Here is a 13,448-nt window from a genome sequence, read left to right on the forward strand (position 1 = left end):
GTCAGTTTTTACAAAAATCATCCTTTGCTGATCTCCTAACATTTATGAAATGGTTAAGCTTTAGATCAAAGTGAGAAGGCATTTGTACCATGTTCATGTTTTAATTGGTTATTAAGAATATAGTTATATAGAACTATCATTTAACTTTGAAATTAATGATATTTTATTATTTCTCACTTACCAGTCTGTCAACATTACTATGCTGCTTGTGTCGATACTACTTGGTTCTATCCCTATCCTTAAATTCTATTCCTGCTCCCCCATTATTTTTGCTCCCTGCTAAATGCTTGCATACTTGATTCTTCTAAATTTCTACTTCCACTGTTCAAATTCATACCTTCGTTATTCTCATACTTAGATGGCTATAATTTTATCCTGTCTGACCTCCTTAATTTTAATCTTTCCCTTTCCAATTCATCCTGGACATGCCCATATGAATGATCATAAACACTGATTTCATCCTTCCGTTAAAAATCCTTCAATGATTCCTTAATTTCAGGTGTAAAAAGACTTTATTTGGCTTTCAAGTTGCTTCCTAATCTGACTCCATAACTTATTTTTAAAAAAGCACTTCATTTCTGACTTTTTTGACTTATCTGTGATCCAGTTCCTTCACAGACTTATGAATATCATATACATTGCTATCTCCATGCCTTCATTCATACTATTCTAATCAAGTGGAATGTCATTCTCTATCTATTCCCAATTCAAATCCTGACCATTCTTTCAACATATAATTCCATATCTACTTCCATTAATTCTTCCTTCACTCTCTTATCTGCTATTTTATAAAATGAATGATTCATTCCCTAGTATCTACTGTATAATCCTATAATATAGTGTTTTTACTTGCTATTCTTGATATGGTTGTTAATTTTGTCTCTCTAATTAGAATGAGAGTTTCTTGCTGGCAGAAACTTCTTTTTTCTTTAACCATGTCCTCTGCATTCACAGAGTAGGCATTAAGCAAATCGATTCATTTTATGATCCACAGCTGTAAAAAAAACATCAAATGATGGTTGGAAGAATGCTGATCACTTTTATCAAGCCTTTCTGATGGCCTTCTGCAGTTGCATACAATTATTCTCCTTAGGAATTATATAAATTAATATATTTTGAAGGAATCTAAGGGACAGAAATCCCTTTATTTGATTCAAGACCTTCTCTGGAATTTCCTCATGCTGTCTTTTCTTGAGCATCTTCACCGAAAGGGAAGTCACTACCTCATGAGGATCCCAACTAAATTGCAGAGACATCTCTACTCAGTAGAACAATTGGATGGTAGTTTATGGACACACAAAAATTCATGCTTTCACTACTTTAACCTTAATAGAGCAAAATGAATGTATTTCTAGTATTGTCTCATTAATAAAGTTTGGATACTTGCAAATGTGTGAAGATATTTCATTCATTTGTGACCCGTATTAGTCAAGTATATACACTGAATTAACAATGATTCCATAAAACTAGGTAGAGGTGGAACAGGATATTTATAATGATTGTTTGAATGGTAGGAGGAGTATTTGAGTAAGAATATCCACAATCTCGTTTTGACTCTGATAATTGTTAACCATATAATTAAGTACCTGTTGCTTAATAATTTTAAACTTTGATTTATCTATCTTTACAATGACGATTATTAATAATACCTGCTTTTTCTGCCTTAAAAAGTTGTTGTAAACAAAATACTTTATAAGAATATTTGTAAAAAGCATTGAAATTATTTTCTCATTTGATCTTCTCAATTTGATCTCCCTAAGAAATAGCAGTGATTATTATACCCAATTTTCAGTTGAACAAACTGAGCTGAAAAAGGTTAAGTCTTGCTCAGGGCCACAAAATAAGAACCTGAAATTTGGACACAGGTCTTGACAATGAGTTCAGAGATCTCCTTAAAAATCAAACTACTTCTCTAAATGAAAGACATTTTACTATTGTTTTGTTGTTGTTACTATTAAGAAATTAAGAAAAAATGCCTCATACAAATAATTTGGAAATAAATTAATTGGGAAGTGATCTTATTTGGAAATCAGCATAGTATATACAGTGATGAAAATGTATGTTGTTTCTATGTACATATTCATAAGCATTCATTCAAAATCCATAAATGAGATAGTATAATAATGTTCTAGCCTTCACCTACTTCTCAACCCCTTGCAATCCTGGTTTCTACCTCATCACTTAAGTGAAACTGCTCTCCCTAAAGTTACCACTGTTTTAATTGCCAGATCTAACAGTCTTTCTCAACCTTCAATCCTTCTTATCTATCTACTGCATTTGACACTGGTGATGACCTTTTCCTCCTAGATACTCTCTCTTCTCTGAATATTTATGATACTAATGTCTCTTGATTCTCCTCTCATCTCTGGTCTCTCCTCAGTCTCCTTTGCTGTCTTATCAGTTGTGATCATTAGAAAAATTCTGAGACACAGTTTCTGAGTAATTTAATAATTTTATTAATAAGGCTAGCACGTTGGTTTCTGGATGAGGAAGTAGAAAAAGAGAAGAACATTGGTCCCCATATAATAAATAATTATTAAATACAAAAAAGAAATTTTCATTTATCCCACATCTACATCACATGCCACTTTCACTGTGGATTTGTCCAAAATTAGACTTTCTTTTCCTTTCCTCTACACTTTAAGTAAACTCATCAGCTCCCATGAATTTAATTTTTATCTCCATGTAGAAAACTTACAATTCTGTGCATTCAATCAAATGCTTAAGTCTTAAGATAACAGTTTTATTGGAAATTTCACAGTGAATTTCCTGGAATTATCCCAAACTCAACATGTCCAAAAGCCTCGTCTTTCCCAAAAATCTTTACATCTTCTAAATTTCTCTATTTCTGTGAAGATTCCAGTTTCCCAGGTTCATACTTCAGCATAGCTTCTAATTCCCCATTCTACCTCAGCTACACATTTTAACCAAGGCACAAATTTTGCAGTATCTACCTCTACAGCATTTATCATGTCTCACTCCTCTCTAATCTCACAGTTGACATGTAAATTTAAGCAACTACAGTGATTAGCAGACTGGATTTGGAGTCAGAACAGATTTGAGTTTGAATCCTGCCTCACTTACCCTGTGATCTTCGACAAATTGCTTAACTTCTCAGCCTAGGTTTTTTAATACATATAATGGTGATGATAGTAATAATCATCTTCATCTCAGAATTGTTGTGAATATCAAATAAGGTAAATAAATGAAAGTCCTTGCTTTGTACAAAGCACAGAAGATACAAGAGAAAAATAAGTCATTTCTTACACTCAAGGATTTCATGTTATTGTAGAGTTTTATGAAATTAAAAGTATAATAAAAATGCTAGCTATTATTCATATCTTCTTTGCCTTTTGCCTATATTATTGCAAAATATTATTTAGCTTTCTAAACTGGTCTCTTTGTCCCAAGTTGTTAATTACTCCATCAACATCCCTACACATTGCAGTCAAATTAATCTTCCTTAAGTGAAGATCTAACCATATGACTTTCCTAGTCAATCAACCTCAATCTCCTCTTTAAAATAAAATATAAACTTCTTTGTCTAGCTTTTAAGGGATTTCACAACTTAATTCAATCTGTCTTTCCAGGTTGTATTAATATCACTTCTCCCACATTCTACAAGCTAGCTAAACTATGTGTCTTTTCCTCATAAAGAATACCCTACTTCCTTTCTCCAAGTCTTTGTATTGCTCATTCCACTTGCTTAGAGTGCATTGAGAGATTCCTTTCTTCTCCCACTTAATAGCATACTCTCTTAGATGCAACATTAGCAAAAGCCTTTTCTGGTCCCTCCCTCTAACTACTACTAGTGACTTCCCTTCCAAATTACCAGCTTTGTATTTTTGTGTAAATGCACAAATACATACAAATAAATTCTGTTAACAAAGACAGCAAATAACATACCTATATGTATATCTATATATGCGTGTGCATAGCTACATTCATATGCATATTAATTAATATGTACATATTAATATAAGTAATATATAATGCTATAATTATGTTGATTAAGAATGAAGCCATATAATTTATATTTGTATATATTATATAATGCACACACACATATATATATATATAGATTTACACATGGATGTTTATATGTGCAAATAAATACATAAATTTATATACTATATAAAATATAGAAATTATGCATAAGATGATTATATATAATCACTAATAATATAACAAAACAATATAAATAATATATGAACACATTATCTATATACATATATATAGGTATACATATAAAAGTTTATGTATTTATTTTTTTCTCCAAAAGAATTCAAACTCATCTAGGCTACAAATTATTTCTTTTCTTGTACTTCTATTCCTAGGGCCTATCACAATTCAGGAACATGAGTTGAGGGAGTGGCAGGTGAAGTAGAGCTGAGCCTTAACTCTGGTTGTAAAGAGTTGAGGTTTAGGTGCTCAACCCTGCACAAACAGAGGTGAGACTTATCTCTGCCTCACGGGTTGCCCCCCAACAAGTCCCTGAAAGTGCTTGGAATAAAGTAGGCACTTGACAACTGCTTGTTTGTTGACCAATCAATTCAAATTGATCAATCAAGGCCACTGATTACTAATAGGCATGATTGACCAATGTCCTTTTCTAGAAATGTGTGATTTATTCTGAGAGGAATATTTCCATCTGAGTCTGTAAACTAGTTCTCAACTGTATTTGGAGGTAAATATTTCTCTGTGTGTGTGTGTGTGTGTGTGTGCTTGTGTGCCTAAATCAACTGGTGTTCTTACCAAGGAAGAATAATTTCGAATCATGATTTTTCTTTTTTTATTCATCACAGGTGTAAAATCCTCAATTTTAATCAGTGATTTTACTCAAATAGTATTATTTTTCTTTGAGTGGATTACCTATTATGAAATGTAAACCCAAATTCATTTCCTAAGGATACTAATTGAGAAGCAAAGTTATGAAATGGATAGAAAGGAAAGCTGGGCAAGGGAAATCAGGAAGATCTGTCTTTGACGCTACTGAATAAGTGATTGTGAATAATTCACTTAAAGTCTTAGTTTCCAAGCCATCACAATGTTTTTATAAGTTGCCAATTTGTGTTAGTAGAATAAATTACACATTGTGATTTCTGTAAACTGATGGAATCATAGGCCTAAACTAAACCAAATTAAAAGGAAAAAACTTGAAACAATCAATTTTTAAGTTTTTAATTAACTAATTACCGGACTAGAAAGGTTATTTGCTGATTGTTTTTCCATACTACAAATGTTAGCCATTATTTTGGTCATTATCATCCCTTACATCATTTAAACAGCCTCCTAAAATCTACCACAAAAGTGGACTTCAATTTTTTTCCAACTAACAGGATCCCTAAAAGATTTTTTTTTAAAGATTATACCAAAAAATAATGTTTCTGTGTGCTTCATTATCATCCACTGAAGTAGATACAAAAATTTGGGACCTTAGCTGTGCCTCTCTATAGGTGAGTCTGGAATCCTCTCATCAAGGCAGATTGGAAAAAAATTCTCATTCACACTAAGCAAAATTGTTCTGCTGAGCAAGAAACACAGGAATAATTTCAAACTGAAAGTCATCAGCTTTCTGAAAGGAAGCTGTGCTTTGAATTGATTTTTTTTATCATTTTAAACAAGTTCAGGAAAAAAATGTTGATTTTTACCAATAGGTGAAATGGTCAGTTGAGAAAAGCTATTCTTCTATCATGTAGGGAAGAAAACATTTGAAAATTTCTACCTTAAGGTTTTGAGTTTTTTCCATTTATAATGCTTTCCTTTCCTTAGGACCAAAACAGGAACTGAAGACAATTCCTAAATAATCATATTGACTAGGAATATTATTCCAGCATTCTCTCTATTGGTCAGAATTGTGATCTTTATCAGTAAGGATGTTTCATATAGATAATCTTATCAGTTTCTCTATTCCTAATTGAATTTAAATATTCTCTCCTCAGTGGGAAAGAATTTCCACAGGCCTAATTTGTGACAGTTTTGCAAAGAGTTGAGATTTAGCCAACTGTTTAGAATTTCATCTCCATTCTAGTTAAGTGTTTTAATAGGTACAGAAATGATTCCCTCAGAATATCTGTGGACTGCCATAAAAAGTTTTAGCTTTCTGAATTACTGTTTTGCAAATTACCTAAATATAAGTAATAACTATTATTATTTTATCAAATGATAACTAGAATAGTTCCCAGAATATTAGAAGAGCAAGAAAAAAATGTTAGTTCCTGATTAAACTAATTTTTCTTTCCCTTATCTATATCCTTTGACATATGACTTTATGTGGGAAGATGGAAAAAGCAAGAATGTGCAACATATTTATTGTATGATTGGAAATGATATTATTGCATCATTTATTATATGATATCTAAATCAAGTTGACCATTATTTGTCAAATCAAAGTTGATTTAATTTAAATTGATTTTTGTGATATTAAATTTCGGTCAGTGCAAATTAGCAATTAAATTCTTATTTATAGTTAAAATAACAAGAGTTGGGGAGGCTAGGTGGCACAGTGGATAAAGCACCAGCCCTGGAGTCAGGAGTACCTGGGTTCAAATCCAGTCTCAGACACTTAATAATTACCTAGCTGTGTGGCCTTGGGCAAGCCACTTGACCCCATTTGCCTTGCCAAATACCTAAAAACAAAAAAAAATAAAAATAAATAAAAATAAAATAACAAGAGTGACAGCATGCTGTAGCAGATAGATAATCTTGGAGTAGAACAACCTGGGTTATACAAGTCCTGATTTTGATATAGACTGACTATGGGACCCTGGCCAGATCATTTTATTTCTTGGTGCCCCAAAAAGATTAATGAGATTATACATTTCAAAGAGTTATTGTATATTTGTACAGTGTCTTCTTATTTGAATTTCCTCATACCTATGAAATTATAGCTTAATCATTTCCTCCTCTTCTTTCTCTTCTCCCTCTTCTTCTCTCTCTTTTCCTCCTCCTTCTCCTCCTCCTCTCCCTCTTCCTTCTCCCCTTCCTCCTCTTCCTTTTCCTCCTCCTCCACTTCTTTCTCCTTCTTTTCTTCTTCCTCTTTCAACTCCTTCTACTCTATCAATTACTACTATCAAATAACCACTACCACCACCACCACTACTATCATTACTACTATTATTTCTAATACTTTTACAATATTATACAGTGTGCAATAATGGGCATAAAAACCTTCTACATAATTGAACTGTTTTGAATATTATGTTCCAGGTTTTTTCTTTTTTGTTAGATAATTGCTGTTATAGTTGGTAAAATGTTTCCACATCTAGAATTTTAAACTTTTTGCTATGTTATGAGCTGCCAGAAACCCGAAACCATCTTGTACTTGTCTGTATCTTCCTTGGTCCTAGCACCATGCTCTATTTATCAGACACCTTAGAAATGTTGATTGAATTTATTGAACTTTATTAGCAAAGCTTCTTCAGAGAGAAGTTAATGAGCATGATGCTATCCTAAAGAAGATAAACCATTTGATTGTTAACTTCCTTGGGGAACAAAGCAAAACCAGGTTAGTGCCTTTTTATTGTATGTTAAGATTCCAATAAATGTTACAATAGAAACCAAATTCACACATAAGTGGAATATAAAGACCTTTCTGTGTTTTCTTTCTTTGTAGATACCATGGTGTTGATGTTAAAGAGGTAAGTTCATGTATTCCTCTACAACCAAGCTAATGTCCTAAACATTTAACAAAAAAAAGTTTCTCATCAAAAAAGAAAAAAAGATAAAACAAAAAAACTTCAACAAACTCCAAATAGTGTTTCATATCTAAGATGTTTATTATCAGAAAGTCATTGACAATCCTCTACAAAACACATAGGATAATTTCATATTTAAATTATCTGAAGGAGCCTCTTAATGTAATCCTACTAATATAGTCATAATATACAAATGGAAGGGGAAATAAGATATGAGTTGGTGGTGGTACTAATTAGACGATTGCCCTTATAAAGCCTATTGTATTATATATTTGGAAAAGGAGCTCTGCACACCAATGAAACCACAGCTCCTTAAAGCATATATTTCAAATTTTTTTTTAGGTTTTTGTAAGGCAAATGGGGTCAAGTGGCTTGCCCAAGGCCACACAGCTAGGTAATTATTGAGTGTCTGAGATCGGATTTGAACCCAGGTACTCCTGACTCCAGGGCCAGCACTTTATCCACTACGCCACCTAGCCGCCCCTCAAATTGTTTCTTAATTAAACTCAGGAGTGCCTTTTACTCTCAAATTCTATAGATTTCAAATATAAGTGGTGATTCCTTACATATTTACATTGAAAGAATTTGTTGTAATGTGGCCATTTCCCCCTATTTCTGCCCACATAATAATTTCCCTTCTTTTTTATACAAAATTTCGCAGAAGAGCATAGGGGTACATAATAAATTAGCTTTAATTACAAGTACTATAATTGTAATTAAAAATATACATTCACATATCACATGTCTGATTTTTACAAGCTATGTGACTGGTCAACTTGACTAAATCCTCTAAGCTTTGCTTTTCTAATCTGTGTAATGGGGATAAATGGTAACACATATCTCACAGGGCTATTCCTAGAATCAAGTGAGTTATGGTATCCCAAAGTCTTGCTGCAGTAATAAACTGTACTTAGTACTTAAAACTGCATTAAGATTTTTGGACTCTGAGTACATGTATTATGTTATACAAAAATATGGGGTTTTGTATTTTAAAAAACCTACCAAAGTGATTCTAATTATTATTAAAAAACATATACATTTTTATCAAGGGAAGGTTGGGAAACATTTGCAAACCAATTTCAGAGTTGTCTCATTTTTTTTCTTTTCTTTTGCAGCCTAATGTCTTGGGGTTTTCTCCCCAACAGGCAGCCGCTTGCTTTCTGAACCTCTTTGGCTATTGGACACTCAAGTTCTATGTCTCATCATTACTGACAACTTGAGAAAGTTTCTTTATTTGCATTTGCTATGCTGTAACTCACCATGGGGAGACCCCTGAAGTTTCCCCACCTTCCATCCTGTCTGTGCAGCTTGTTCCCTTGACTTTTGATGAACATTTTTGCTCTCTTCAGAGAAAGTTACTTGTTTCCTCTCAAGTAAAGATTTTTCAAGAGACTGAACTGCTGTCATTATATTCCTCTCTTAATGGAGTTTTATTCTTTGACACATTTGCTCTTCTGATTCTGAAGAAGGTCCATATTCCTTCACAGATCCAGGAGTTCTGATGGCAGCAGCTTTGGCACTACCTTCTCTTCTGACAAACATCTAACCATTATCCAGACTTAAAATTTCAGTCCCTTTCTATGTCCTTTGATGAAGACTAAAAAAGCAAACCTTATTGCACATTACTCCTTGCTTACTTTTACAAACCTCCAACACCATTCAGAATTTTCTTAAACAGATTAAAATGTTTGTGGCATATCCTAAATACAGACTTTAGTCATTATTCTGTCTTCTTGTTTTGAACAGTAGTATATCACTTCAGTTTTGTATATCAAAAATTACTTTTGTGAATGAGAAAGAGCAGGGATAATAATTTTTCGCTAACTTTTTGTTGTGTGACCTTTAATAAATTATTTTAGTGGTGATTTGCATTCATATTGACCAGTATTTTGCTTAGGAAGTATAATCATAGCACTATATTTTATAATTTCATTCCTTATTGTATGTTCTTAAAATGGAAAACCTTGTTTTGAAGAATACTTTGAGATTGTTAGAAGCTTTTTATAGATATTGAATTTATTTCAGTGTTCTAAAATTCAGCTCATCTCCATCATAAATGAATCTTTTTAGGTTATTCATATACATTCTATAAAAAAGTCTAAGCAATGTGTGATCTTTCAATAAATTTCTTCTAATGAAAATGTTGATTACATATCACTAATTATTATTTTTTTAACATTCTTAGAATTCTTTGGTCCTTCTTGGTGTCTGACTCCTGCAGATAGAGGACTTTGCAGGGCCAATGAGAAGAGATTTTATTTTAATTCTGCCATTGGAAAATGTCGTTCTTTTAGCTACAGTGGATGTGGTGGAAATGAAAACAATTTCATTTCTAAAAAGTCATGTCTCAAGACGTGTAAAAAAGGTATGAAAATTTCTTTCTAAGACAAATTGAAAATGCCCCCAAAATAGTGCATATGTTATAAGCAGAGTTTAAGTGAGAAAACTAAGAAAGAACTAAACTTTTTGAAAAAATTTTACTACATGAATAGACATAAAGTAAAATAAAAACTTGGAGTTTTTTTTTTAAAACTACCTTCTGTTCTATTCCTATCTAAGGAAATATCTAACATGATGACTAATTGGGACAATTGCCCCATATATGTCACAGGAATATGTGTGAAAAAACATGGAGCTTGCAAATGTCAATTAGTCGGGTTTTTTAAAAATAGTTTTCTAATAACTTCTGGCTTTTAAAAATTTAAGTTAAGTAAATATACAAAAGTTTATTCTCAAATTTTAACTATATATATGTATATATATACGTATATATATATATATTTATATAAAAATTTCTCTTTGGAAGAGAAGAAAGTACAAAAGTCCATAAAACTTTTTCTCATCTTTATAGCATGTCATGTTTAATTAATTCAGGATAATGCCTTTGAAGTCATTTTTCTTCATATGTGGACACAGTAAGTGGTAGTCATACATTTGGAAATCCAGTTATTCATCTCTCTAATAATAATAGATGACTTATATTAATAATGAATGATTAATGATTGGTTACCCTAGATCATCATTAGATAATTCAAACTGTCTGATATGTAGGGAGTTTTTGGTATTTTAACTTAATGTTGACAAGTCCTATAATAAATGCTATTTATTTTTGTTCATATAGGTTTTAATAGACGGGCTAAAAGTGGATTAATCAAAACCAAACGGAAAAGAAAGAAACAGCCAATGAGGATAATATATGAAGAAATCATTGTTGAATAAATACCTTTGTAAACTAACCTGAAACTGAAGGCAACCCACCACGACATTTTGCTTGCAAAATGTAGAGTGGATAGCAATTTAGACAAATTTACCTAACGAGTTAATTCCTTGATTAGAATCTAGAAATTTGGTTTTAAATCATCCCTCAATAAATGACTTTGTGAAATAAATACTGTGTATCTAGGAACCTTATTTTTCATCAGACATTTTTTCTTCCCTGTTTGGTCAACAAAGTTATTCAGAGGCTAATTAACCATGTTTCATTATCTTGTCCTTTCACTTTTCATATCCTACTCTTATTGTACCACATTACTCTGTATCCCAGCATGTAAAATTCAAAGTGATCTGTTTTATTTCATTAATAATCCTTTTCTGGAACAATTTTCAACTTTTAGTCATTATCATCTACTCTCTTTTAGACTTTAATTGGGTTATTTCTAATGTCAAGCAATAAAATATTAAGGTTCCCTGAGATCTAAATTTTGCTGTCAATTAATTGCCTTTTATTCTTTGCCTCAAGGGATTAGCCTGCTGTCTTGTACATCTGAACATAGCCAGTGGTGATAGATTTTACCAAATGTACCTGTCCTCATGTGCTTTTTTTAAAATTTTAGTATAATTTTTTAAAGAGAATCAACATCCAAAATTATCTTCATTGAAGCTGTGGTTAGGGTACAGAACTAATCTGAATAATTTATTCAATATTCAAATCTGCACAAATTCACCAAACAGAACAAGTTATATCAAAATGGTAACCTTTGTTCTCCATGTCAAGGAAACAGATATTTGCTGAAAGAAGGTGAGATTACAAAAGTTAAGAAAATGTTATATTAACATTTTTGTTTTTTTGGTTCTGTAGAGTTCAATCTTACTTACATCATCAAAATTTCAGGTTCCTGTTGACATTCATTCATTGAGTTTCTTAGATCTTGGCAAAATATTTCATTTTATTTATATTCAGTATGATATTGTATATGTTGCAACTAAAACCTACCAGAACTGAATAAAAAATTTAACAAAATCCTCTAATTCGCTTTTCATTCTCAGATTTCTTTCTCTATATAAATGATTCCAAATCAAAATCTCCAGAATTTACTTTTTTCTTACTCTTCATTGAAATTTTCCAGTTAGCTGTGAGTTGTATCATTATTACTATAATAAAACCATTTTTGCAAATGATTCTATTTTCCTCCTAATTGATAATACATTTTAATTTCTCCTTGCTATTTCTAAAACAATCATTATTACAGTTACCCAGTCAATTATTTCTTTTTCATCACTTGTACTGAATTGATCTTCTATTCTTAGTGTTGTTTATAACACTTCTTCCAGGATTGTCCTTGATCTGAATTGCTTAGAAGAGTTGCATCCATCAAAGATGATCAATCTCATAATATTAGTGTTAAAGTGTACAATGTTCTCTTGCTTCTGCTCCCTTCTCTCAGCAGCAGTTCCCATGATTCTTTCCATGCTTCTCTAGAACCTGATCATATATGATTTTTTTATAGAACAATGGTACTCCACAAAATTCATAACTTATTCTGCCATAGACCAATAGATAGGCATTTCCTCAATTTCTAGTTCTTTGCCACTATAAAAACAGTTGCTATGAGTATTTTGGAACATGTAGTACTTTTCCCATTTTTTAATGATTTCTTCTGGATATAGGTCTAGTATTGGTATTGCTGATCAAAGAGTATGATCAGTTTTATTGTCCTTTGAGCATAGCTCCATATTGCTCTCCAGAATGGTAGGATTAGTTCACAACTCCTCCCACAATGTATTAATGTCCCAGTCCTCCTACAACCTCTCCAACTTTGTTCATTTTCCCTTTTAGTCATACTAGTCAGCTAGAGGGGGTGAGGTGGTTTCTCATAGCTGTTTTAATTTGCATTTTTCTAATCAGTAATGATTTGGAACAGTTTTTTTCATTTGATTATATATAGTTTTAATTTCTTAATTTGATAACTGCCTATTCACATTCACATCTTTTGACCATTTGTCAATTGGGAATAACTTGGAACCATTTAAATTTGATTCAATTATCTATCTGTTTTAGAAATGAGATTTTTATCAGAACCCTTAACTGTGAAAATTGTTTCCCACATTTCTGTTTTGCTTCTGATCTTGGCAGTATTGGTTTTATTACTGCAAAACCCTTTTTTAAAATTAATATAGAAAGGGGTGGCTAGGTGGCACAATGGATAGAGCACTAGCCCTGGAGTCAGGAGTATCTGTGTTCAAATCCAGCCTCAGACACTTAATAATTACCTAGCTGTGTGGCCTAGGGCAAGCCACTAAACCCCATTACCTTGCAAAATCCTAAAATAAAAATGAATCATAAATTAATATAGACAAAGTCATTCACTTTGCAATTAATAATGTATTCTATTTCTTGTTTGATCATAAATTTCTCCTCATTCCATAGATAATTTCTTGAACTGCTAATTGGTCTATAGTATCACCCTTTTAGGACTAAATCTTGTATCAATAATGTGGATCTATACTGTTTTTCAAGTTTTCCCAATAATT

The 13,448-nt window shown here is 31.9% G+C and overlaps 1 protein-coding gene and 1 long non-coding RNA gene across 5 annotated transcripts in view; both read left to right on the forward strand.

The window, feature by feature from the left end:
* Positions 1-11,086, forward strand: part of TFPI (tissue factor pathway inhibitor) — an 87,582-nt gene extending 76,496 nt beyond the window's left edge. For 3 of the 4 annotated variants that reach the window (XM_074215535.1, XM_074215534.1, XM_074215536.1), the window contains 2 exons: positions 9,883-10,062; positions 10,819-11,086. In XM_074215535.1, the coding sequence (XP_074071636.1) occupies positions 9,883-10,062; positions 10,819-10,916 (278 nt within the window). In that variant the 3' untranslated portion in view covers positions 10,917-11,086. Of the gene's footprint in view, positions 1-994; positions 4,020-9,882; positions 10,063-10,818 lie in introns of those variants that run through there. The other variant, XM_074215537.1, reaches the window with a different exon arrangement.
* Positions 4,154-8,865, forward strand: LOC141507657 (uncharacterized). The gene is made up of 3 exons (XR_012474223.1): positions 4,154-7,507; positions 7,616-7,640; positions 8,813-8,865. It is a non-coding gene; the product is annotated as an uncharacterized LOC141507657 (long non-coding RNA).
* Positions 11,087-13,448: the final 2,362 nt, after the last annotated feature.

Source organism: Macrotis lagotis, chromosome 1 (genome assembly GCF_037893015.1).
Source record: "Macrotis lagotis isolate mMagLag1 chromosome 1, bilby.v1.9.chrom.fasta, whole genome shotgun sequence".
Lineage (NCBI taxonomy): Eukaryota > Metazoa > Chordata > Mammalia > Peramelemorphia > Peramelidae > Macrotis > Macrotis lagotis.